The sequence below is a fragment of the Neopelma chrysocephalum genome, unplaced genomic scaffold (genome assembly GCF_003984885.1).
Source record: "Neopelma chrysocephalum unplaced genomic scaffold, ASM398488v2 Primary Assembly neopelma1_232, whole genome shotgun sequence".
Classification (NCBI taxonomy): Eukaryota; Metazoa; Chordata; class Aves; order Passeriformes; family Pipridae; genus Neopelma; species Neopelma chrysocephalum.
In genome coordinates this window covers 237022-262589 of record NW_020897894.1, presented here as the reverse complement: position 1 = coordinate 262589, position 25568 = coordinate 237022, and the positions used below count along the sequence as shown (strand labels likewise).

Here is a 25568-nt window from a genome sequence, read left to right as displayed (position 1 = left end):
TGCAGAGAGCCGCGGAAAGAGGGAGAAAATAACCCAGAGACTGAAGGGATGAGCAGGCTGAATCTGAAACGATGCTATTTATAGCCATCCCTGCCCAGCCGGCCTAAATTCCACGCAGGTCCCCAAGCCCGGCTGGCAGGGGGGAGCAGCGGGACGGGGCAGCGAAGCCGAGGGGTCCTGCCCTGCCCATCGCACCTCGACGGGCTGGCTCGTGGGGCCAGGCTGAGCCCCACCTGAGTCAGAGCAGAGGATGCTCCTTGCTCATCCCCAGCTCCTCATTATCCCGCTGCCCCAGGGCTTTCCCACGAGCCTCATCCAGCCGGGCCGTGAGACCTGGGAGAGGCGTTTGTTTATCTTTTGCTGGCATCCCCAGAGGGCTGTAATCACAATTAGAGCGTCCACGAGGCACGGGGCAGAATTCCACCTCCTCGCCAGGGCCGAGCGTCCTGGAGAAGGAGCGGGGGTAAAAAAGGTGGAAAAGCCTGGCTGACCCTTCCCTAACCCAATCCCTGTCTTGTCCCCTGCCCACGCAGCTTCACTGGGGAGCAGAGGCCACACCTGAGGGTTTCTCAATGCTTTCCCTCCACGCTGCCGTCGCGTGTCGGTGTTGCAGCAACGCTCGGCGGCTTTTCCCGGCTCCAGGAGCGGGATGGGGGGGGCGGTGATGGAACACGAGCCAGGAATTTAAAGAGGTGCTGAGCAGTTCGCCGGTGTGAATGGGAAGGAATGCGAACGGGATGCGATTTGGCAGAGTCCCGGCGAGCAGCGGGTTGGGCGGCGTGTGCCAGCACCGCTGGGATCCGGGATCTGCCAGGGCTGAGGAGCTGCTGGAGGAGAAGAGGCTCCCGCACCGCTCAGCGCCTGCCTTGTGACTGCGAAATGAATGTGCTTAATATAGGCCGAGTGAAAACACTCTTCCCAAAATAGAAGACCTTCCCCAGAAGGAGCCGCAGCTCCGGCGGGAGCAGTCACAAGGTACCTGCCGAGGCAGGGTGGGCTCTGCCAGGTGTTGGTTGTGCAACGCCGCGCATCCAGCGCTCGTGGGACCGGCCGGCTCCCGGCTGCCACCAAGGTCACCTCCCCCGGGCTCCGCGTCCTCCCCGTGACCTCCCCAAACGTGCCAACCGCTCCCGGGTGCCAGATGCTGCTCCGGGGAGAGGAGTTCACGGATGGGATTTGGATGGGGTGTGGAGGTGGGTGGCCCCGTCCCCGAGCCGGGAATGGCAGGGGTGGAGGTGCTGCCGGTCCTCGTGCTCCGCGCCGGGCTCGGGGCGCTGGCAGAGGCTGCAGGGGATGAGGGAATGTGTTCCTCCTGCTCGTCGTGCTGCCGGAGCTGAGGTTTGGGATGGGGCCGGCAGGAGAAGGGGTGATCCCCGTGTGATGCAGCGCGGGGGTGGCTCCGTGGGCTCGGGGGGCTGTGCCCTGCTGAGCGCTCAGTGCCTGGAAAACAGCGGATATTCCTCCTCTCCCTGGTGCTCCTGTGATGCCCAGCTGAGGCAGGGGGAGGGGGGCTGGTGCCAAGGAAGGTTTTGGGGGTCACAGCAGCCCTGGCTCTGCTCTGGTGGTTGGTTTGTGCTGCACTGGCACCTTCTGTTGCGAGGAGCCGTGAGGTGCTGCCAACCTCCAAGGTAAAAAGCATCCCCTCCCTGATCCCACAGGGATTCCTTCTCGGAGGGTGCTGCAGGAGGTGGATGCTGTGGGTCCAACCCCCCCTTTTTGGGGCTCTCTGACCCTTCCCCTTCAGCCACCCCTGACCTTCCCATGCTGCTGGTGCCAGTGATGTTTAATCCAGCTTGACCAGACCCGGCTTCCTGCCAGGAAAATGGGGCAGGAGGGGGGGGTGGGAGTTCAGTGCTGGAGCTTTGGCAGGTATAAAGAGAAAAGCCAAAAATCCTTCTCTGTTAATCTGCACCAGGGATCTGCACCTGGTGCTTTGCACAGTGCAAAGCTCTGCTGTTCCAGCCTGCAGGCCCACAGGGCCCTGGCTGGGGGGGAATAAATACTCTATATTTTGCCCCAGCATCCTATTAATGCTGTAAAGACACCAAAATCCAGGCTCAGCTATTGAACCCTTTATTATCTGGGGTCTTTAACCCCTGACCCCAACATGGCACTAGACAGACCCAGGAAAACTCCAGACCACAGAGCCCAATAAATCTGTCCCATCCTTTAAATCCACTTAAAATTCTCCAAGGAGGAGACTCAGCCCCACAAATCAGTGCAGATGCAAATTTATGGCTTGTCTTGGGATAAATGGGTTTTTCTACTCACAAAGCTCTTGCCCTGAGGGTTGGCTGGGACAAGGTGAAGGCGACCTTGTGGTTGTTCAGTTGGAGCAGGGAATGAAGTTGTTGGCCATGCAAGGAGGGAAATGTGAGGACAACCTGTGGAGAGGGGAGATAAGAGGCACAGCAAGGCCAGGGCATGACTGGAGGTGCAGCAGGTTATGAATGGAGAGAGAGGATGTGGTTTTCTGTTTCCTTTTCTGATTGCTATGGAATAAAGAGCTGAAAAATGGGCTTCCTGCGAGGCCAAGATTGAGGGAATTCCCCTGGTCACTGAGGCTCTGCCAAGTCCTTTGCTTTCTACCCTCTTGCTGGTTGGTATCAACAGTGTAAATACTGGTTTTTTCAGTGATTTTTTCAGCCTGTAGGAGTTGGTTTCTAGGAGCTCTTCAGATACTTTGCTCACAGATCCCTCAGTGGCCCCTCCACGGGGAAACTGAGTCACAGGGGTGCCACCTGGAACTGTGATTTTTCTCCCAGATCAGAGGAAAATGCTGGATATTGAAGGAGGAGCTGAGCTCTTCCTGCAGCAGCTGGGCTGGACTGATGCTTGAGGGTCTCGGGTGGGAGTACAAGGGGCATATTTATTGCTCAGAAATGCTTTTGCCCACGAAAAGGAGAATAAACCCTTGTTTCCAAGAGCTTTGGCTCTCTGGCAAGAAAGGGATAGAGCTTTTAAACGGCTTCAGTATTGAGTTAAAACTCTTCTTCAGCCTGAAGCTGGGAGGAAATAAACCCCCCCCACAAGTGCCAGGCTTCCTGTGTCATGGGACTGGGGCAGCTCGAGCCAGGTGACCCCTCCCTGTCCCTGCAGGCAATTAATGTCTGGGGAGAGCTGAGATCACCTGATGGGATGGGAGCAGGCTTAGATTCCAAGAAAACAGCCGCTGTGGCAGGGAGAAGATGAAACAATCACTGCAGTGGCCTGTGCCTGGCTCGGGTTTATCTGGAGCTCACGGCAGCAGGAAGCCAGGGGACGGGATGGGAAGTTCCAAAGCTTGCAAACAATGTGTTCTTGGCCCCGTGTCGGAAGTAAAAGCAGGTTTCTTCTGACCCTTCAAAGCGAGATTGTGATCTGGAAACGCCTGCTTTGCATTAAAAGCCGGAATTAAGTACACAAACTGCAGCAGGGCTGGAGGCTCTGCACACGTGGGAGCTCTGAGAGCTCTTCACATTGAGCTGGTGGCCCTGGGGCTCCTCCAGATACTTGTATTTTTGGCTCACCTGTGTCCCAAGGCTCTCTGTGCTCCCTGGGAAATATTTTTGTCACTGTGGCAGTGTCAAGAGTGGTCTGCAGAGGTGTGATGTGCAACAAAGCACCTTCTCCTTTCCCCTGCAAACACCATTTGTGGCCCCGTGGATCAGCCCATGTGTAATTTGGCTCCCACACAGGTGCTTTGGCTTCCACAGACGCTTTGTTGCTGTTAAAACAAGCCCCAGACTTCTCCCTCCCTTCCCTGCCTTGAGGTGGTTGCCTTTTATTAAGAGCCTTTTCATCCCAAAAACTAATAGGAAAATAATTTCCTGACCTATATCTCAGTTTTGCCCAACTGTGAAAGGCTTTTCAGTGGCTTTTAGAACTGTTTGGTGGGGATACAAATGGATTATATATATATATATTTTATATATATTTAAATAATCTCCTCCCAAATGAATTGAAGCGATATGGGGACAAATGCAATATATATATTTTATGTATATATTTAAATAATCTCCTCCCAAATGAAGTGATATAGGCAGTGCTCTGCTTCCTTGGCCTTCACATCATTGAGTAACCAAATTAATCTTGCACTTGGTACCTCTGAAAGCTTTGTTTTAACTCCCAAAGACTGGGAGCCTCGTGGAAGCTGGGAGAACAGGAGCAGGAGGGGGTTTGCAGTGGGGTTTTCAATGATGGCTTTGCCAAAGAAAGTGTGAAGAATTTTAACTGCAGGTTAAAATAAAAATATCTCATTCCCTCTCATCTCACCCCCCCTTCCTTATAGGGACAAATCCTGGAGGAACATCTTTCCCCCAGCCCTGAGCCTCGTCCACGGCACAACACCAGCTGGAAAGACAGGATTCCTGCAGTCCTGCACTGCTTAGTCAGGAGAGGGAACACCCTGGGATTGCTGGGAGAGGAGCCTGGCTCCTGCTCCAGCCCTGGTTTGACACCTCTGGATCTGTGGCTGGATCTGGGAGGATCCTTCTCCCCAGGGGAAGCTGCTCCGTGCAGGCTCTTGGGTTTTCTTCTCTTCTGCCCAGCTCTGAGAGCTCCAGGCACAGGCAGACCCGAGGAGGGGGGTGATGCCAGTGGAAATCACCCATCCCTGGTGTGGGTTTTCCAGGAATGGAGGGTTTGTGCAGGCAGGGACAGCTCAGAGTCACCCTGCTCTGTGCATGGGTTTGAAAAGGAAACATTCCAGGAGCCTCCTGCCCCTCAGGAGCCCACCCAGGACCTTCAGGAACATCACCCAGGAGCTGGTGTCTGGCTCTGGCAGCACATTCCCATGGATTTTTATCCTGACCTTTTATCCTGCTGCCTCTTACACTCTGTCTCCCTGAGCAGGGGAAAAATGATCTTTGCAATGACTCTGCCATGACTTCTTTATCAGGGAGAAAAGCCAGAGTTCATCTTATGTGAGATGCTGTAAAATTGCTGCTCCCATGAGTTTTCCTTCCAAAGCATCCCTGGGGGATCCCTCTGCACCTTGTCTATTGGCAAACCCATTTTGTGCCAATCCTCAGGAGATCTCCAGGTGGAAGTGGCTCATGTGGCCTCTGTGGGAAGGGCTTTTCTCTGCCTCCAGCCTTGAAATAAAATATCCCTGTTGGGAGTTCATCCCATTTCTCTTTTGCTGTTGTTTTGGGAACCTCTGGTTCCCCCAAGTAACCACTGCAAAGTGACTGCAGGAGCCAAGGGGACTGGAGGGGCTCCAGGAGAGCTGGAGAGGGACTTGGGACAAGGGCTGGAGTGACAGGACATGGGAATGGCTTCCCACTGCCAGAGGGCAGGGATAGATGGGATATAAATTCCCATCTCTATATAAATTCCCATCTATATAAATGGGAGAAATTCCTCCCTGTGAGGGTTGCCCAGAGAAAGCTGAGGCTGCCCTATCCCTAGAAGTGTCCAAGGCCAGGTTGGAGCAACCTGGAGCAGTGGAAGGGTGTCCCTGCCCATGGCAGGGAGTGGAATGAGATGACCTTTGAAGTTCTTTCCAGTCCAAACCATTCCATGATGGTTTACCAAGGTGAGAGTCCACGTCTCCAGCTGTCCTGGTGCCCAACCCCTTGTGTCTGTCCCGACCTTTGCTTGCTGCCTCTTGCTAAACTTCCAGCCACACGCTCAGTTTTCCAAGGGAGCTCCTGCTTTTCTCAGAAATCCACCTTTCCACGGCAGAGTTTTTGGGGCAGTTTGTGCTGATCACCGGCCCTGCCTGGGTCTGGGCACCCCGGCTCATCAACCCCCCCGTGGCCTGGGCCACTGTGAGGATGCAAACCCCACTCTGGCTCTCCTGACTCATGTGACCCAGCATCCCTGACTCCGATGGGAAAGGCATTACTCACGTGAGCCTGTTTGCAGGGATCAGGGCTCTAATTACGGGCTGCAGCCGTGGGAACCAGAGCCATTAGCCCCTAAACCCTCCAGATCATTCCCAATACATTAATGTTTCCAATTAGTTGGAGCCTGGTGCCTCTCTCTCCAGGATGACAGCGCTGCTGGTCCTCGCTCGTGTTCACTCTGCGTGCCGGCGCCTCATTATATAATGATACAGTCTGTGGTGTAATCCCTGCTCCCAACTGGCTGGGGGATTTCTGCATGTGCCTCATCCAGAACTGATTAGGCAATGGAGGAGACTGGCAAATGAATGTTTGGGTCACGTCCTTCCCTAATCAGCTTGGAAGCCTCCAGTGCAGGGAGTGTGTGTGTGCGTGGGGGGGGGTTGGGCCGGGCAGGACCCCAGGGCTGTTGGGGCCGTTGGGGACCGTTGGGGGGTTGAAACCCGTTGGCGGCTCTCGAGCAGCCGAACTGCCCCTTCCCTGGGGTTTTGCTTTCGGTTCCCAGTCCCTTCTTTCCCTTCCTTCCAAGGAAACCATCTCCACGGCAACCTCAAACCTCCGGGCTTTGCCTGGGAGCTGCTCAGCCATCCCCGGGACCCCGGTAAGTGGCTCGGGCAGGGCCGGTCCTGGTGGCCCCCGTTGGCTCCTGGGTCCAACAGGCTGGTATGGCCTGGGGAGGTGAGGGCTGGAGGGGTGGGCAAATAAAACCCTGTGTCTCCTCGTCCTCAAGGCTTTGTATGGCTTTAACCTGGGTGTCCATGGCTGTCCTGGTGCGGGAAGAGCTCTGCCCTGGTGCTGGAGGGGGTGGATGGGTTCGGGGTGAACCCTGGGGCTGTTCCCCTGCAGAGACCCTGCCTGGGGCCAGGGATGTGTCAGGGTGTGGTGGCTGGTTGTGTGTCCTTTGGTGACGGTCTTGGATAGACCGTGAGCAAGCCTGATCCCAGTTTTCCATCTTTTCCATCGCGTTAGGGAGAGCAGCAGGGCCAGCAGCTGGAGACAGGGGCTCTGTCCCCTCTTGGAGCTGTGTGGTGTCACAGGGATCACCGTGGTGCTGAGCCTTGTGCCACCACATGGGCACATCCTCAGCAGCACGTGGAGGGTGACAATGCACCAGCCTGGTGGAAAAGGGTCCTCTGAGATGGGGGGTCTTGCTGGGGGTTCGGGATTTGCTGGTGGGGTAACTGGGGTAAAAGTTGTGGAACTGGAGAGGAAAGTGATGCATCAGGACTTTTCCTGGAGCTGGGAACTGAACTGGAGCGTGGTGGGGGCTGACCCTGCCTGTCCCTCTGTCCCCCAGGGCAGGATGAGGCTCCTGAGCGCTGTGTTGGTGGCTCTCAGCCTGTTCCTCACCGGTGTCCGGGGGAACCACACTTCCCGGACCTGCATCTTCCAGACACTCAGCGACTCGGACAAGGAGTTCTGCAGGTGAGTGATGCTCTGTCTCCTTCCTCACCTGCACCAGCCCTGCACATCCCACCACAGGCTGCCCTCAGTGTCCAGGGTGTCACCTCCTGGGACAGGAATTCCAGTCCAGCACTATAAGCACTGGCTGTTTTCCTCCTTTTGCCAAGAATCCGGGCTGTTTCTGGCCACCTCAAGTTATTCCCTGGCCTGTCGCGTGGGAGCTTTAAAAGTGACTTTTACAGCATCAGGGATGACAGGATGCTGTAGAAAAGACTATTTTTCCATAGGATCCTGGAATGGTTTGGTTGGAAGAGACCTTAAGGATCATCTTGTTCCACCCCCTGCCACGGACAGGGACACCTTCCGCTAGCCCAGGTTGCTCCAAGCCCTGTCCAGCCTGGCCTTGGACACTTCCAGGGATGGGGAAATCCATTCCAGGGCCTTGCCACCCTCACAGGGAGGAATTTCCTCCCGGTATCTGCTAATGAAAGTTTAAATTCCTGCTGCTACCCGGGAGCAGGAGCAGAGGTTCCATTCTGTGCTCGCTGCACCACCTTTGGATCCCCCATTCCAACCCCATCCCGAGCCTGGCGCCGATTCCCACCTCCTGCACCGCAGGATCTCACCTTGCACTCTCTTCCCTCTTTTCCAGAGGGGATTTGGAAGTGATCTACCCCGACGTGGGGGACATTTCCTGCTCCTACGTCCCCAAGTGCCACGGCTACCGGCGGCGGCTCAGCCGGGAATGGGGCAGCCCCCACGTCCGCTACACCTGGGCTGAGAAGGTGAGTCCTGCTCCAACTTCCACCTTCAAGGAATTTTCTGGGATTGGGGTGGCTTTTTCAGCCTTTTTCCCCATTGCTTCAGAGGTTTTGTGCAAGGCTGAGCGTGGACAAACTTCTTTTTCCCTGCATCATGGCCATTTATTATTATTTTTTCCCTACATTTTGGCCATTAAATCATCTTTTCCTACAATCACACTTTTGTTTTTACTACCTTGAGGCCGCTTTTAAATATTTTTTTTTTGCTGCACTGGCCATTTCCTAAATATTTTGACTACGTTGCAGCCATTTTAACAAATATTTCTGCCACACTGTAGCCATTTAATAAATATTTTCACCATATTCCAGACATTCAATTAAAAATATCCTCTGCGTTATAAACGTTATTTTGCCTACCTTGTAGCCATTTATAATATTCCCTACATTGTGGCCACTTAATCATTTAAATTTTTGCCACATTATGCCCTTCTAAAAGTATTAATTAATTTTTTTTGTATTGTGACCATTTTATTAAGTGACCAGAATGTAGCAAAGAAATTAAATACTTTTTTTTTGGCTACACTGTGACCACTTAATGATTTAAAATTCTGCTATATTTGGCCACTTAGTGATTTAATTTTTTTGCTGTTTTGTGGCCACCTAATGAATTTAATTTTTGCTGTAGCGTGGCTATTGTTTAAAAAATTAATTAAATGGCCACAACATAGGGGAAAAAATGAATTAAGTGGCCACAATATAGGAAAAAATTTAAATAATTTTCTTGGTACTTCGTGGCCACTGTCAATTTTTAATTTTTTTTGCTATGTTTTGGCCACTTCAATGCTTTTTCCTCTGTTGTGGCCATTTAACTTTTGGTATATTCTAGACACTTTTATTTTTTTTCCTCCACCGTGGCCGTTTTAATTTAATTTTTTTGCCACCAAAACAACAACAAAAATTAAAAAAAAAAAAAATTAGCGCCGTAAATTTTATTTTTACGATTTTTTTTTGAGTCAATATTTTTAAAGACCATCCCAGGCTCTGGCTTTGATATCTGGGATTTGATATTTCCAGCCGGTGCTGGAATTCGGGATGAGGAATGGGGGGGGTCCCGTGTCCCCCGGTGCTGCAGTTCCACCCTGATGCCACCAGGTGGTAGCATTGAACTTCCCGAGCTCCAGCGCCGCCGGGACTGGGAGCAACTGGGAAAACTGGGAGCGCCTGGGAAAACTGGGAACAACTGGGAAAACTGGGAGCGCTGGGGGGACTACTGGGCGTGCCCCGGGCAGGGGAGCAGGAGAACAAGTGGGAGCTGTTCAGGGAGGGAATCCTGCCCGCCGTGTCCAGCTGGGTGTCCGAGGATGTGGTGGCATCGACTCTCAGCGTTCCCAAATCCCCGTGAAATCCTTGCTGGCACCCCAAGAACTCCCGTATCCCAATAATTGCCGTGTTTCCCATCGCTGACTCCAACCCTGGCGGGTTTCAGGCGCAGCTTGATAAGGGAAAACTCACTTCTCCGTGTGCCTTGGGGCGTTAACAATCCGCTTTTCCGGCTCTTCCTCGCCGTCTGGGAAGTCTCTTCCCCCCGTGGATCACATGGTTTGAAGTAGAACTTTTCCTTAAAGATGTCTGATTCTTCCAAAATAACCCTCCTTCCTGGCAGAGGCTGCAGCACACGGGATCATCCGTCGGTCCCGCGGCGCTTTCCAGGAGTTTGAAGTTTCCCAGGGATGTAGGCAGTTGTTTTTCTTTATATTTTAGTCCTGGAAAGCAAAACCCGGCAGGGAGAAGGGAAGGGACTGGCTGGTGGATGTTGCTCCATGGGGTGAATGGTGCTGCTGGGCTGGGGGAGGATTTTAGGGATGAGAGCCAGACCCTTCCCCGCTGTGCCAGGGGGATGCAGGCTGTGCATCCCTGAGCCCAAAAACAAGGGCAGGGGAGTGAACATCCCCAGTTTGGGGTTCAGGAGCCAGGTGTGTGTCACCAGCACCCATTTATTTTGGGATGGGATGCCAGCTGTGGCCCAGGGAGGGGGGCAAATCCCTGGGGAGCCCCTCCCAGGGGGGCCAGTGGCTCCTGCTGGCATCAGGGCTGGCTCTGCTGATGGATTTGGCACCGTTTCCTTCCGAGACATCTCAGCACATCTTGTGCTGAGGCGGCATCTGAGGACACGGGTCCTGCTGCTTCCCGTGGTTTGTGTTGATTTTTCTCCTCTGGCCCTTCCCAAAAAAAAACCCCCCCACATCCCCAGCTCTGCGCAGCCGGGAACGTTCCAGCTTCATCCAGGGTTAATTTTGGGCAAGGGCCTGGCCTTAAAAACCTATCACAGAGAACTGGATCTGTAATGCTTCATACTTTATAGGAATATTTAATTCTCTTACTCCTGAACCTGTAAGGGTGCTTCAGGATAATATTATTCCCTCAAAAAAAAAAATCACCCTAAATCGAGTGGGAACAAGAGTTGCGTCACAGGACTGAGGTGTGTGAGTTGTTTTTGTGGCTTATGATGGGATTTTCAAAGCCCAGGAAACTTGATTATCCTTTATTTATTCCCGAGTGAGAAGGGGAAACCTCACTTCCCCAAAGTTGTCTCTTGTCTCCACGTGGTGCTCCTGGGCACACGAGAGGCTCAGTGATCCCTGGGTGGGGTGCTGAGGGCTGGGTGAAGGGCTGGAGATGCTTTTTTTCCACCCGAATCAGCGGCAGAAAAACTCAGGGTTTGAGGATGCAAACTTGTGTAGGAAGTGTCGGCTTTCTGTGGAACACTTTGTCTCTTCAAGAAAAACAACCACCAAAAAAGCCAAATGCGGAGTGTTTGTTTTTATCTCTGGAAATATTTATCAGTTTTCTTAGGAGGGAGGGGGAAAATGGGATGTTTCCCATCCTTGTCCCAGATACTGGTGATGGGTTTTGGGAGTGGGGTCAGGTTTGACCCTTCCTGTGCCCAAGGTCTCCCCTCCCAGCCTTTGGTGTTCCTTGGTGAAGGAGCCTTAAAGTGAGGTGGCATCTTGCAAAGCTGAGCTCTGATGGCATCAAAACCTGGCCTGGAGGACTTTATTACATTGTTTTATGTGTGGTTAGAATTGTTTTTAATTTTCCATGATGCTTATCCAGGTTGAGCACTGGGCTGTTGAAACCAGCTCTATCAAACATCACTTCTGCTGCCCCAAAGACCCTTTTTTGGACTCTTTTGATGCAGTGAAGGCAGCTGATCTGTCTGGCTGCATCTCTGAGAGCAACACAGTCGGGCAAAGGAGTAAGGGATGCTTTGCCAGGCACAGGAGTTTGGTTATGGATGGTTTGGGTACCTTGGAAACCCTTTAACTGCTGGGCACAGCTCGTGCCCATGTTTTGGGTGGGTGGGAAGTGCCTGTCTCCCAGCCCTGTGCTGGAGCAGAGCAGCCAGTTGGTCTGTCCTGGTGTGTAGAGGATTAGGAGACATAGCCCTGGGATGCTGGGGATGCTCAGTCCATGTGGGATGCAGCCCTGGGATGCTGGGAATGCTCAGTCCACGTGGGATGCAGCCCTGGGATGCTGGGAATGCTCAGTCCATGTGGGATGCAGCCCTGGGATGCTGAGGATGTTCAGTCCTCAGACCTCCTGAACACTGAATAACTTGCTCTGTGCACACCCCGTGCACCCTTTGGGTACCACTGTAAGGTTGTAACACGGAGCAAACCCCAAATATCAAAGCCTCCACCAGCACCTTCCCAAAAAAATCCCGCAGCAGAGGAGCTGCCGGGGGCCCTTCCCCGGGGCCGACGGAGCGGGAGAGAACATCTGGAAAGACGGGAAATGCGTCCTCCTCGCCCTGCCACAATATTGCTTCGCTCGACCAAAAAATAAATTGGAAAAGAAAATTGGCCATTGCATCAATTTGGGGGCGAGTTTATAAATCCTGCAGCTAAGCAATCCCCCCCGAAGATGATGTATCGTCGCATTAACCCGAGCGCCGCGTTCCGTGATTCGCTTTTATTGCCGCGGCTGGTGGCAGACAGAAAAACAGATTACACTTGAGATCAAATCGATGGGAACTTTATTTACTGGCCTTTTTGAGCGCTCGTCTCTGGGCTTTATAAAAACATACGGCAGATGCCCGTTGATGGGACTTGTCTCCTTGTTAAAAAGCAATTTTACCTGCCGGGAGTTCTCGGGCCGCGGGTTTTACGGCGTTTACCTTGTACCTGCTCCTCCAGATTTGTTTTCATCCCAGGGTTTGACAACTTCCTTAGAGGCCTCGTTGGTTTTCTTCGGGCTGTGCCATCAGTTGTTTAGGATACATGGGAAGGAGTAGGACTTTTATTCCAGGCAAGGTCCAGGAAAAAGTGCTTTTCTCAGGGTTCCTACTCCAAACTCAACTGTTCTAAATTTAAGTCATTTTTTGAAAAATCCTCTCCTGGCCAAACCATGATCCATGAGCTACAACTTCTTTCTGCAGCTGTCCAGGTCACTTATTTAAAGCCATTTCCACAGTGGAATGAACTGGAGCTGAAAAGGCAGCTGGAAAAGCCCCCGGCTGTGTGATCCGTGGGATGATCCCCTCAGGGGTTCATGCAGCAGCTCTCTGTGCCCTAAACCTGTGACCAGCACCCACGGGTGCTGCCCTGGGGCTGGAGATGTCCTGCCATGGCACTGGGGATCCCAGCCATGCCCAGGGAGGGAAGGGCAGGGCAATGAGCCTCTCCCAGGAGTTTGGGTCATGCCTGGAGTCCACAGCAAAGTGCACTTAGTTATAGCCCAGCCTTGTCCCCAGTTCTCCCCTTTTTGTGAGCACTTGGTGGCCGAGTTGGGGACAGTCCTGATTTATAAAGGTTTCTGTGCTCTAGGGGCTGGGGCCCATTATTTGGAAAAATCATTTGTATGAGCAAAAATCCATTAACTTTTAACAAAGGGAGGAGAAGGTCTGTTCAATCTCCCGTGCTCCAGTTGTGTCAGGGGGGGATTTGCAGCTGGCTGAGAGGGACCTTTTCCGTGGCACTCAGGTTCAATTCAAGGCTCATTAAAGAAGATGGTTTTAAGCAGAAGATTCCTGACAGTTTGTGTATCCTCGTTGGCTCGTGGAACCGTCTGGAGTTACGGAGCCACCAGAGTGTTTTTTCTCTCTCAGCCCTGTCTGGGCTCCTTAGAAACAATGGCCCAACATTCCTTCCCGATGCTGTCAGCCCCATATTATGGGGATTAGCCCAAGCCCCTGGTGATGAACCCCTCCCTTTGGCCTTGCTGGTTTGGGTTCCCATGCCCTGGGACCCTGCTGTGGCATTCCAGCATCATTCCAGCATCCCAGCCCAGCGGCTCCCGGCGCCTGGGCCCAGCTCTGCAAGCCAGGGGATGGTGGTGTGAGGGCTGTGAGCTACCAAAGTGCCTCTTTGAGGGCTCCAGTGTGGGGTGGTACAGCCACAAACTGTGTGTGCTGCTGGCTCTCCAACCCTGTCCTCTGCTGACCCGCCCGCTGCGAGCGCCGGTGCTTTTTTTGGGGGGTCACTTTGGGATGTGATCCCTGAGCAAGGCTTTGATTTCCAAGCCTTTTGAGGAGCTTTTCCCTTGATGTAAAGCGCTGGAGTGCTTTAACAACACAGCACAGGGTGTTATTCCCCACTGGGCCCTTTCCCCACCGGAGGGGACCTTTGGGATAGCTGGTGTCACACGCCATGAGAGCCTCTTTCCATGAGCAATCTTGGCAGGAATGTCACTTCCCATTTGCCTCATTACCTACACGTTTGCTGGACCTTTAACCACCCCGGACAAATAAAATGTCCCCCTTCAGGCAGGAGGGTGGGAAGAAACCCACAGGTCACCCGGTCTCGTCGCTGTGTGTCGGCATCTCCCGCGTGTGGGACACGCTTGTGACTGTTCCAGCAGCAAAATGTTTGAAGCAGCCGCTGATTTTCTCTTTGATCCCTGTAAACACTATACAGTAATCAAAGTTTAAGCTGCTTTGGGTGAAATAATTGCTTAACAATCATATAAGACAAAGTGATTCAACAAATGACAATTAGGACTTGTGATCTACGGAACAGATGCATTCAGTGTAGCATATTATAATGTGCTAATACGAGATTGACAGCACAATAATAGGAGAGAACAGCCACTCAGCCTATAATTCCAAACCAAATGTGAGGCTGTCCACAGAGCTCAAATCCGAACAGGCTGTAAAATTAGAGGTAAGAAGGCACAAGTTTCACAAAGACTCATTAGCAGGTTGGCTGTGAATTTCCAAGGAAGGAGGGAGGGGGGGGGGAAATTCCTGCTGGAGGATTCGCTCGCGATTTGCAACCTCCGCCTGTCTATATGTTGGGAAGTGAGTAACCTATATCTCGCTGGTCTCAAGCAGGCTGGAGCTGCTGCTGTTCCCTGTTGGCAGCCAGGTTTTGGAGCAGAGGGTGGCTCCTGTGCCGGATCCCGCTGCCAGGGGACGGGATGCATCAGTCAGAGTTACTGCACAGCTCGGATACATGAACCAGACAACGGTGTTAAGGACCAAATGAAATCAAGACTGATATGAGCACGGAGCTCCAACGGGCATCCCCCGTGGGAATTGGGAGCTGCCCAAGCTCTAAATGATACTGATGGGTGACAGGGGCACCCTTTAGCCCTGTCCATGGCGATTAAGGCAGCTGGGTTGGGCTTGCTCTTCTCTTTGGGTAAATCAAGAGATGGGGACATGTGCAGGAGGAGTGGAGGTTGTAAATCCCCAGGGCCCTGCGTGAGCGGGGAGCACGTGCAGAGGCAGGAGCTGGGATCCATCCTCCCCGATCCCCTCCGAGGGCTGGATGTGCCCTGGAATGCGCCGCGTGTTCTGCTCTCTCCTTCTCTCCTTCCAGAGCTGCTTTGGAGCCAAAGAGATCAAAGGAACTAATATTTTCAGCTCTGGTGACAAAACAGATTTCAGGCTCGTCTTGTACTTCACGGGCACCCCGCACGTATTCCACTAACATATAATTTTGCCATATTTTAGTATTAAATAAACATGCCAGAAAAATACACTTTTTTTGTGCGTGGGGGAGGACGGGAAGGTTTGGTAATTAAAACTTCTATCCATCAACGCTTAACTCTGGGAGATAATTGTGTTGCTCCAGCAGATGTAGGGTTTTTTTGTGTTGAATTATCCCGTTTTGTGTTAAAATTGGAGCTGGTGCTTGTGTTTATGTGGAGATGGGATGCGCCACGGGCTGTCCAGGATTCCAGTGGGGATATCCCAGGGAGGGTGTGATCGTGCTCTGCTTGGGAATTTGCTGGGAATTTGGCTTTTTTTTCCCTTGCATGGGCAAGTCCCTGCGGTCGCAGGGCATCTTTATACCCACTTGATATTTTCACCTGTTAATCCAAAAGCTGCAGAGATGAACCTGCCAGGGTGGGTCTGTAATGAAGAAATAGAGATTTTATATTATGTTTTTAATTGCAAAGCCAAATTGTGCTGTAGAATCAGATGAATCTGTTGAAAATAACCCATTTCTTCCCCCCCACACCCCATGTCTGGCTTTTTTCTGGGGTGTTCTGGCTGCCAACCACAGCCTGTGCTGCCCTGTGATGTGCCAGCGTGGGCACTCGGGGTTTGAGAGCCTTTAGCTGAGGTGACACTGGAGAAAAGGCTGCAAAACTCAACCCTTCCCCTCATTCAAACTCCCCCCCGTGGTTTATTTTTGAGGAGACCCTCAGGAAGTGCTGCCCCCACAAAACCTGAAGGCAGATGCCAAAGCCTGTCTGGGTTTCAGAGGGTGGTCGATGGCAGATCGATGAGCCCCGAGGGGAGGTGTCACACTCACTGTGTCTCCTGACATTCCCAGGACCTGCCTGGGCTTCTTCAAAAGAAATTAGTGGCATTTTGGGTGGGCAGGAGGGTTTATGGCAGCAGGCAGGTTCCTCCGGGTGCTCCTGCCACTTGTGCCTTGAAGATTGAATTTATGGGGCCTGAAATTATGTTTAATCATTGGGGAGCTGGGGATGGCTGCCCAAAATCTTTCTCATCTTTCCTGGCATCCTCCTGCTCTCCCTGGAATCCTCTCCAGCTCCTCTGCCTGTGCTGGCACTGGGAATGGGTGGGAAATATCCCCCCTGCCTCCCCCACTGCTGCTGCCCCTCATCAGCTGTAACCAGAGGGGGGAACCTGGAGGGACAGGGACACTGTGGAGAGCTGGGAATGTTCCTGGCCCTGCTCCACAGCTCTGGCCTTGGGCTTTGTTTGGGCAGGGAAAGGCTCCAGGACCTCTGGAATAGTGGGTTGAGTGTGTTGGGGGGGTCTCTGCTCCATCACCCTTCCCATTCCAGACAGGTGTCACCCTTCCTGCTCTTCCAGAAGGCTCTGGGTGCAGCCAGGCTCTCCTGGGATGTGCTGAGTTGCTGAGCATGTGGCTGAAAATGCTGGGAATTGCTGGGTGCTGGTGGCTTGGATTTGGGAGGAGGGGGAGCACCAGGAGGGGAAGTGAAGTGTGGGAGAGGTATTTGCCACCCTAACCCTGATGGAGCCTTCCTGTGGGATTATCCAAGCATCTCCCACCCCCTCCCTGGAATCTGGGGTGGCTCCAGCCTGCTCTGAGCCCAGTTTTGGCAGCAGAGGTTGTTGATGCCCTTCAGCAACCCTCTCCTGGTCCCTTTCCTGCAGGGGAAACCTGCTCTGTCCTGCTTTCCCACTCCAGCTGTGCTTCCCCAGCATCACCTCCCACTCCAGGGAGCATCCCGGGGAGCTCAGCCTCACCACGGGGCTCTGAGCTGGGAGAAAACATCCCTGGGATCCTTCCTCCCCTGCAGCATCTTCCCCGGCGCCTTCCCTGCCAGCACAGGAGCCTTTTCCACGGATGAGTAATTCTTCCCAATTTGGGGGCTCCTTCCTGTGCTGTAACAACCCCGAGCTCTCCTGCCTTTTTCCAGCTGCCAATCTGCCGCAGAAATTCCCCCTATTTTTTTTTTATTTTTTCCCCCGGCGGGAGGGGAGGGGCCGAGGGGGGGGGATCTCTGTTATACAATCGGGGGTTGGGGCGACTATTTTGGATCCCTCCTTCCTGCCTCCAAATTGCAGCTTCGAATGTGACAAGTTACAAAACACTTGAGTCATTTCTCTCTCTCTCTCTCTCCCTCTCTCTCGAGCGCGCGAGCGTTGCCTTTTTCCCCCACAAGGGTTTGGGTTGTTTTAAAGGGGAAAAAAAAGGAGGAAAAAAAAAAAAGCAGGGAGGGGAAGGGGAGGGGAAGGGGAAGGTGGCTCCCAGCATCCCCCCCCAGCCCGGGGGGGCTCCGTGCAGCCCCCACACAGGGTAACTCGGAGGGCTGTTTATATAAGCTGCTCATGCTCTGCGGAGCCGCAGCGAGAGAGCCTGTTGTCGATTCCGAGGAAAACCCACGTCTGCCCACGTAGGATCTCCCGAGCAGGGTTGTGTAACAGGCAGCCACGCTCTGCCAGGGGGGTCGGGAGATCCTGCTGGAGGGATATTGTGGATATCCGGAGGTAGAGGAGTGGGGAAAGTCGGTGGCGCTGAGAAAAAGTCCCCGTCTGCTTCCGTGCGCTGCTGCCTCTCTGGGGGGGTTGGGAGTGCTCAGGGGGTCCTGCCCTGGGCTGGCCTCACCTCCCAGCACGTATTTTAAATTAATTGAGTCATTAGGTGACTTTCCAGTACCTCTGTTTCGTGGGATCTTGGAGGCAAAGGGATTTTTGTGATGAGACTCAGTGCCGGGCTGGAGGGAAATATGAGTGTTGTCCTCTTGGTGGAGGGGGTGGCCTGATCCTGAGCATTCCCAGAGCTCCCCACTGCCCTCTCTGGGAGTGGGGCGTTCAGGTTGGACGTCAGGAGGAATTTCTTCATGGAAAAGGTTGTTAAAAGTTGGGAGGGGCTGCCCAGGGAGGTGGTGGAGGTGTCCAAGGAAGGACTGGACGTGGCACTCGGAGCTCTGGGCTGCGGGACAAGGTGGGGACGGGCCACAGGTTGGACTCAACAGCCTTGGAGGGCTTTTCCAACCTGGATGATCCCGTGATTTTTGGCAACAAAGCCTCTTATTCGCCTCAATACCCAAAGGGGGGGTCGCACCCATCCCTCCGACCCTGCAGGGGCTGGGTTTGTGTGTTACTGTTTCAATCCTTCTCCCTATAAACACAGGGGATAAAAAACCAGCCAAGCTGGCGGCTTGTGTTGCTCCAGCCTCCCAGAACCACTCTCTGAGTTCTGGGATTGGAGTTCTTTGCAGTGTTACATTTTTATCCAGATTTATTCATGCAGAACAGAGGCGCGGGGCGAGTCGCCCTGCACCGGGGAGCGCTGCTATACATAAGAATGCTCCTTCATTTACATCCTCCCTCCCTTTTCCCCACAATTGAACTGTTCGGGGTTATTTTTATTCCTCGAGTGTATTTTTTCTTTTTTTTTTTAAATTTTATTTAAAAAAAAAAAAAAAGGTGGGGGGGAAGGGGAGGAGGAGAAAAAAAAAAAATCCACCCGTCTAAATTCACCTTATTTTTACTTCTATTAAAATTTCCCCTCCGGAATTTTTATCAGCCATAAAAATGAGGCACATGAGTGAAGCTTCACCCGAGGGGAGAGCCGAGGCCCGGGGATGAGGGGGAGGAATGTGTTTTGGGGCAAAGAGTAAGTTTATAACTATTTTTCTCTTAACTGGAGCACTTAGCTGCACTGCAAGCCATTCATCTTCTGCTTTAATAACTCATTCTCCCTGTGAGATGGGGTGTTATAGCCCTGGATATTGCTTTTCTTGGGATCGAGTATGGAAGATGAGCCCACTTTTTCTAATAAAATGCGTTTTCATTGTAATTGAAATAATTTTCTGCTCCGTGCTTTCCCCCTTTGTTTTGGGTTTTAAGCTCTGCTTTCCCCAAATCCCCCTTTTTGGCCTGACATTTATTTATTTCCCTTCCCAAACGATGGAAATACGACTCCCTCATTTCCCCCCATCCCCGGGGGAGCTCGTGTGAGGGAGAAGTGCTGCTGTTTGCCTTGGGCTGCCTCTAATCAATTGATAAATCAGATATTATATAATATATAGTATATTTTGCTTCTGGGAGGGGGGTGTCTTCCCTGCTGCCGGATGGACTTCTGGGGCACCAAAGAAGGAGGTTTATGACCATTTTCCCCCTTTTTTGTCACTTTTTTAGCAGCAGTCCCTCCCCTGGAGGAAACATTTCCGTGCCTCTGGGGTGTGATGAGTTTGCAGGGCCCTGAGGAAGGGCTGGGGCAGGTGGGGTTTGGAGCCATGGAGGGTTTCCTGGGAGCAGAGGGTTTCCTGGGAGCAGAGGGAGCTCTCGGCTCGCGGCTCCGCCGCTTCCCTGCGCCGCCTCGCCGGGGTTAATATCCTTAAACAAAACTTCTCCCTTTCATGTTCCCCTCGCCCCGACTGTCTCTTAACTAATCATTTGATCTCAGCATCTTCATGAGAGAAGGTTCAGAGCCCGATCGGGAATTAATGGGAAGGAGGAATTAAGCAGAGGATCAAAGCGGCTGCGTCGGGGGGCTGTGTTTTGGGGGGTCTTGGTGGCTTTGGGGGGGGACACGGGGGACACTGAGGGTGGCAGCTCCTCGTGCTCCGTGTCCAGCTCCTCGTGCTCCGTGTCCAGCACTGCCCCAGGGAGCAGCAGGGGAGCAGTGACCCCCAGTCAGAGGGTCCTTGCTGGGCTACAAGTGGCCATCACCCCAGGCTGGTGCTCCCGGGGTTTGGGGTGCTCTCTCCAGAGGTTTCCCTGCTTTTTTGGATGCTGCAGGAAAAGCCACACTTCCCACAGCTTCCCACAGCGCATGGAGCCCACGAACAGTGCGACAGGAATTCCCTCATTCAACAAATATTTGGCGAGGGGGAGGAGGAGGAGGGGAGGCGGCACCACCTCTGCCCCCATCGTGCCACAGCCCCCCAAAATTCCCAGCCCTCCTCTGCTGCTGAGCCCCCACCAATTCTGTAGCCCCCCAAGTGCTGCATCCCCCCGAGATGTCAACTTCTCCCAGTGATCTGACCCCCTGAAGTTCTGCACCCACCCAAAATTCTGCCTGTCCCCTTCCCCAGAACTCTCAGCCCCTCAAGATGCTGCAGCTTCTTGCAAAGCCGGAGCCCCCCTGAGATGCTGCAGCTCCCCAAAATGCTGCATTCCCTGTAATGTCACAGTCCCCCAAGAGGCAGAAGCCTCCACAAAATGCTGCAGCTCCCCGTGATGCTGCAGCCCCCCAGGATGCTGTGGCTGCCCCCCAAAATGTTGCACATCCTGAGATGCTACAGCCCCCCGAGATGCCAACTTCCCCCAGAGATCTGACCCCCTGAAATTCTGCACCCACCCGAAATGCTGCCTGTCCCCTTCCTCAGAACTCTCAGCCCAGAGAGAAGGTGATGGAAAAAGCAGGATGATCCTGAGGCCTGAGGGTTTGCACCCGTAAGATTTGCAAAAACAGGGGTTTTCTCCACTAAAACTGTTCTAATTCCTGCCTGGACCTGGCTGCTTTTGGGGGGGATAAGCCAGGATGGGAGCAGAGGGCACACAAAGCCCCCCTGGGTCGGGATTTGGTTGCTGCTCAAGGCTTTGCCCTGGTTTGTTGCACAGCTGCTGGAATTCCTGCTGTCCCTGTTGTTCCCAGGAGTTCTCTCTCTTTGGGGAGGGGCAGGTCACACGAAGCTGAGGGGTTTGCCAGATTTCTTCCAGCTGGAGTGAAAAGCCTGGGAATTCAGGTGGAAATCTGGCCATGAGGGAGAAGCAGGACTCTTGGTGTTTGGGGAGAGGATCAGTTTGGTGTCACTGGCTGCTCCTGGTCACCTCCAGCTCGCTGGGCTGGTGTTCCCAGTTCAGCCTTTCCCGGGCCATCCATGAGATGAGCCAGCCTGGAAGAGGCTGCTGGCAGAGAGGGAGACCCAGGAGCTGCAGCCCTGCCAGCCTGGCACCTTTCCCCTTGGAAAATGGAAGGATTTTTTTTTTCTTATTTTTTGAAAATAGGACTTTTGCCACCTCTTGGTCTTCTCTTGCTGGAATGTCACTGTGGGGACCTGCTGGCACCAAACGGGAGACCTGCAAAGCCCCTCTGTCCCCTGCAGTGACCACAGCCTTCACACACTTGGTTTTCCCAGCAAAGATCTGGTATTTGGGAGAGGGATACCTGCAGCTGGATAAGTAGGGTGGATTCCTGGGGGTTGCAATGGGACCCACATCCCTCCCAGGCAGTGGGCAGTGGCTTCACTCAGGGTTTAAGCCCCAGCAGAGATGCCACCTTTCCAGGAAAACCCTTTATGAAACATTTAACCATCTGCATCCAGGGTATAAATTGCACTCTGAGGGTTGTTCTTCACCGGGGCACGAGGCAGGGCTGTGGCTGAGGTGCTGGGTGAGTGTCTTGCACCCCTTCCTTCGCTCACTCAGCTGCACCTCAGCACGCAAATAAATCTTCTCCACGGGGGAAACATGCAATTAAAACACCACCACACACACACACACACTCACACGCTCACACACTAACCCGTGGCGGTCTCCAAACAGTGAATTAAATAAGGATGGAAGGCGAATGCCAGCTCTGGCAAAACCCAAGGAAAGGAGCCATCAGCTCTCCGCATCGTCCTGGGATTTCAAGCCACGCCAATGGAATTTGGCCGCTTCATTTCATTCACTGTCAATCAGCGTCGCTGCCACTGATGCTTTCCTCCTCTTTTTATATCCCCCATCTCTTTTGGCGCTGCCCAGAGCGCAGTTGTCTCCCAGCCAGGCAGCCCTCACCACCCAGCCATTAAATCAGCGGGAAAAAACCCAGCAGAGACGTCGCTTCTCAGACATAATAGTAAAAAAAAAAGGGGGCGTTTGGGAGGGAGGGGGGCGACGGCTCCGGCTCTATTTCTGCTCTGATACATCCTGGCACTGGTGGTGAGTGCTCCCCAGGCATGGAGCTGTGCCGAGCTGTGCCGAGCTGTGCCGAGCTGTGCCGGCCCGTCACCTGCTGCAGGTGGCAAAGTGGGATGTGCAGGGAGGGCTCCTGCACCACTCTGGGTTTTCCCAGCATCCCAAAGCCCTTCCCGGTCCCAGGGATTGGCTCTGCTTTGGTGCCACAAACCCTGCCCTGGCACGGCCTTGCAGGGTCTCCGTGAGCTCCATCTCTGCACGGAGCAATTGGGGCGTTGGTGAATGTGACTGTCACACCTGATGCCTGAGCAACCTGATCCCTGAGCATCCTGATCCCTGAACATCCTAATCCCTGAGCATCCTGATCCCTGAGCATCCTGACCCCAGAGCATCCTGACTCCAGAGCATCCTAACCCCAGAGCATCCTGATCCCTGAGCATCCTGACCCCAGAGCATCCTGACTCCAGAGCATCCTAACCCCAGAGCATCCTGATCCCTGAGTATCCTAACCCCAGAGCATCCTGATCCCTGAGCATCCTGATTCCTCAGCATCCTGACCCCAGAGCATCCTGACCCCAGAGCATCCTGATTCCTCAGCATCCTGATCCCAGAGCATCCTAACCCCAGAGCATCCTGATCCTTCATCATCCTAACCCCAGAGCATCCTGACCTCAGAGCATCCTGATCCCTGAGTATCCTGATCTCTCAGCATCCTGCCTCTGAGCATTCCAGCCCGAGCATCCCTCTCTCCAACCATCCTGATCCCTGAACATCCCAGCCTCCAAGGATCCTGTCCCCTGAGCATCCCAGCCTCTGGGCATCCTGACCCTTGAGTATCCCACTCTTTGAGTATCCTTTTCTCTGAGCATCCTGAGTATCCCAGTCTCTGAATACCCTGATTCCCAAGCATCCCATCTTCTGAACCTCCCAGCCTCTGACCATCCTGACCCTCAGGCATCCAGCCTCCAAGCATCCCTGTCCCTGAGCATCCCTACCCCACACCTTCCACGAGGGCAGCTGCCTCCCAGCCTCTCAAATCCAGTGCTTTAATAGAGCTCCCAGGCTGTAAAGGGACCATGGAGAGATGAAGGGGAATAACCGTGTGCTCGAGGGTTATCAGTTCAACCAGTGCTTCCTGCCCTGGATTTGGCCATTCCCAGAGCAAACCTGAGCAATGAGGATGGGGCTGCCTTAATGAAAATACCTGTTCCTGGAAGCACACACCAGTGTGACCACCCCAACCCTGTTGTGTCCAGGGGTCCCTGAACCCCCTTTTTAGTGCAGGTGTTTTGCAGCAGCAGCGTGGCCCCGGTTTTGCACTGAGTCTCAGCATGTGTTGTGAGTTCTGGGCTGTTGGGAGTTACTTTTATTGATTTCACAGGTTGTTTTTATTTACTTGAAGGAATTTATGTTTCAACACGATGCTTGAGGAACTCCCACCCGGCTCATGACACCCCTGGGGCTGCTCCAGCCATGGGCAGCACACCTGGGACTGTCCTGGGTGGAACTCAGATCCCAGCTTTCCCTACACAAGAAAGAACCCCTTGGGATGTGAATCCAAAACTTGTTGTCCCGGGGGACCATCCCTGAATGGCTGCACGTCCAGGGTGGGGGGTGATGGCTCTGGGGAGTTGTTTGTCTGGCAAATAGCATCAGAAATAAGTTGTGTAGCACTGGCACAGGGCAGCACAGCCTGGGCCAGGCACCGCTTTTTAATTCCAGAAATGTCACTGAGTCACGAATGACTCATAATTATAATGGGAGACATTTCCAACCCGGTGCATGACTCGGAGACGTCTTCCAGGGATATTAGGGCTGTTTGTAAAAGCCAGGCCTTGCCCTGATGCTGTCTCTCCCTCCCTGGCTGTTTTTGTGTCCCCCCCCTTTGCCGAGTGACAGCCCATCCGGGATGGGGATGTTCACCCGTGTCCCACGGGAGCAGAGGGATGCATTAACACTCCCCATCAGGTGACAGGTGTCTATTAAAGTGACTCCCATCACCGCTGCTTCTGGCCTGCCCTTGACCCAGGGCTGCCCTGGCAGACAGCTCTGTGTCATGTGTGACCTCTGTGTGTGGCCTTGCTGCCGGGGTGGCCGCAGATCCCGGGATTTCAGCTGGCACAGGGGCCATGCCCACCCCAGGGGCAGCACAGGGGGGGCTGTCTCTGAACACCATCTGGGTTATCCCTCTCTCTGCTGCTATTCCCTCCTCCTCCCAGCCAGGGAAATTGTCGTCCTTCCTATCCCCGGGGTGACAGGGAGGGGGACAGGTCTGGCTGGATCCCCAGGCAGCTCATCCTCACGGATGCGGCGGCACCCGGGGGCGACGCTCCCCTCGGAGGTGCCTCAGCACCTTCCTCTTCCCACGGCTCACCTCAGCCCGGCTCTGTGCCTCCAGAGCCAGTTAATTAGGCAGGATTGCTCTGAACTAAATTAGGGAGGCGTTTGGTCCAGTCAGACCAGTTCAGAGCTCCCAGGATGCCTGGGATGGGTCGGTGCCAGCGCCGTGCCCGGTGCGGTGCCCGGGGAACCACACAATTCCCTCCTCGCTGGAGATACTTTCCCACCAAATAGCATTAAATATTCCTGAGCTGTGAACATCTTGGACTGATTTTATTTTCCATAAATAAACTTGTTGGGAGATATTTGGAGATGGGCCTAAGCTGCAGAGCTTGGACTGGCTCCCAAATCTCGCTGCTGTTTGGGCTCGAGGGGTTGGTTCAGGATTGTTTCGAGCTTTATTTCGGTTTTAAGGGGTTGGGATTAAATAGGTGCCCTCAAATGGAACCCTCTCGGTGCTTCCCTGGGATTCTTGGTCCCCACAAATGCTGTTGATGGGGGGAGAGGGGCCCACAGGTGTCCCCTCCAGGTGTGGCTGTAGGGTTATATCTACAGGTTGCTGTAGGGGCTGGGCCTTTTGGAAGCGGCGTTTCCAGTAGGATCAGCTGGATTCTGTACATGTCTTAAAGAGGCACCAAATCCCAGTTGCTTGGGCTAGGACTGTGGATGCTCCATGTTTCAGGCACTGTGGGTTTTTGGGGTGCAAACCCTTCCCCATTGCACGTGCCAGGTGCCCCTTGCCCAACCAGTCCCAGCTGGAGATGCCTCCAGTCTATCCCAGCTTCTTGCTGGAAGTTTGTTGCTTCCCGGATTAGACAAAGGGGAAAAAAGAGGGGGCAAAAAAACCACGACAAAACCCCAGAACAATTCTGTTTATTTATTTTTCAAAGGGGAAACAAGGCAGGAGAACTGTAAGGATGTGTTTGCAAACGTGCATCCCAAGGAGGTCGGATCTGTGGGGCAAGGAGACGAGGGTTTAATTCCCTTCCCTTTCCTTCCTGGCAGGGCCGAGCGCTCTCTGCTTGTCCAACATGTGCCTGATTAACGCTGACAAGTACAGGATTGCTCTTTTGGCGAGCACACATGCTCCCCAAACCCCTGGTTGTCCCTCACCCTCGCCTTCCCTTCTTCTCCCTCCACCCTCGGGTTTATTCCGAGCGCAGCCCTGGGAAGAGGAGTCTTAATCCCACCCGTAAACTCTGTCACATCCTCATTAACTCGGCCGTGTCTCCCCTGGTCGCCTCAGGGAAGCGTCACATTTTTAACGAGGCTCTGAGGGGGCCGGCAGGGTGACAGCAGCTTCCCTGTGACAGCCCTGGCAGGTTCCGCTCCCGGAGCTCCTGGAGCTCCCGGAGCTCCCGGGGCCGTGCTGGCTGCTCCGGGGGCCAGGTTTGGCACCTGGATTTTGGGTGGGTTGTCTCGGCTCCGTCTCACCCA

The 25568-nt window shown here is 53.6% G+C and overlaps 1 protein-coding gene across 3 annotated transcripts in view; it reads left to right on the top strand.

The window, feature by feature from the left end:
- The window catches only part of PEBP4 (phosphatidylethanolamine binding protein 4), a 76246-nt gene that overhangs the window by 609 nt on the left and 50069 nt on the right, over positions 1–25568 (top strand). Inside the window, exons 1-3 of one of the 3 annotated variants that reach the window (XM_027703494.1) lie at positions 850–975; positions 7126–7253; positions 7885–8017. In XM_027703494.1, coding sequence (XP_027559295.1) covers positions 7132–7253; positions 7885–8017 — 255 coding nt within the window. In that variant the 5' untranslated portion in view covers positions 850–975; positions 7126–7131. Of the gene's footprint in view, positions 1–849; positions 976–6234; positions 6430–7125; positions 7254–7884; positions 8018–25568 lie in introns of those variants that run through there. The other 2 variants (XM_027703492.1, XM_027703493.1) reach the window with 2 other exon arrangements.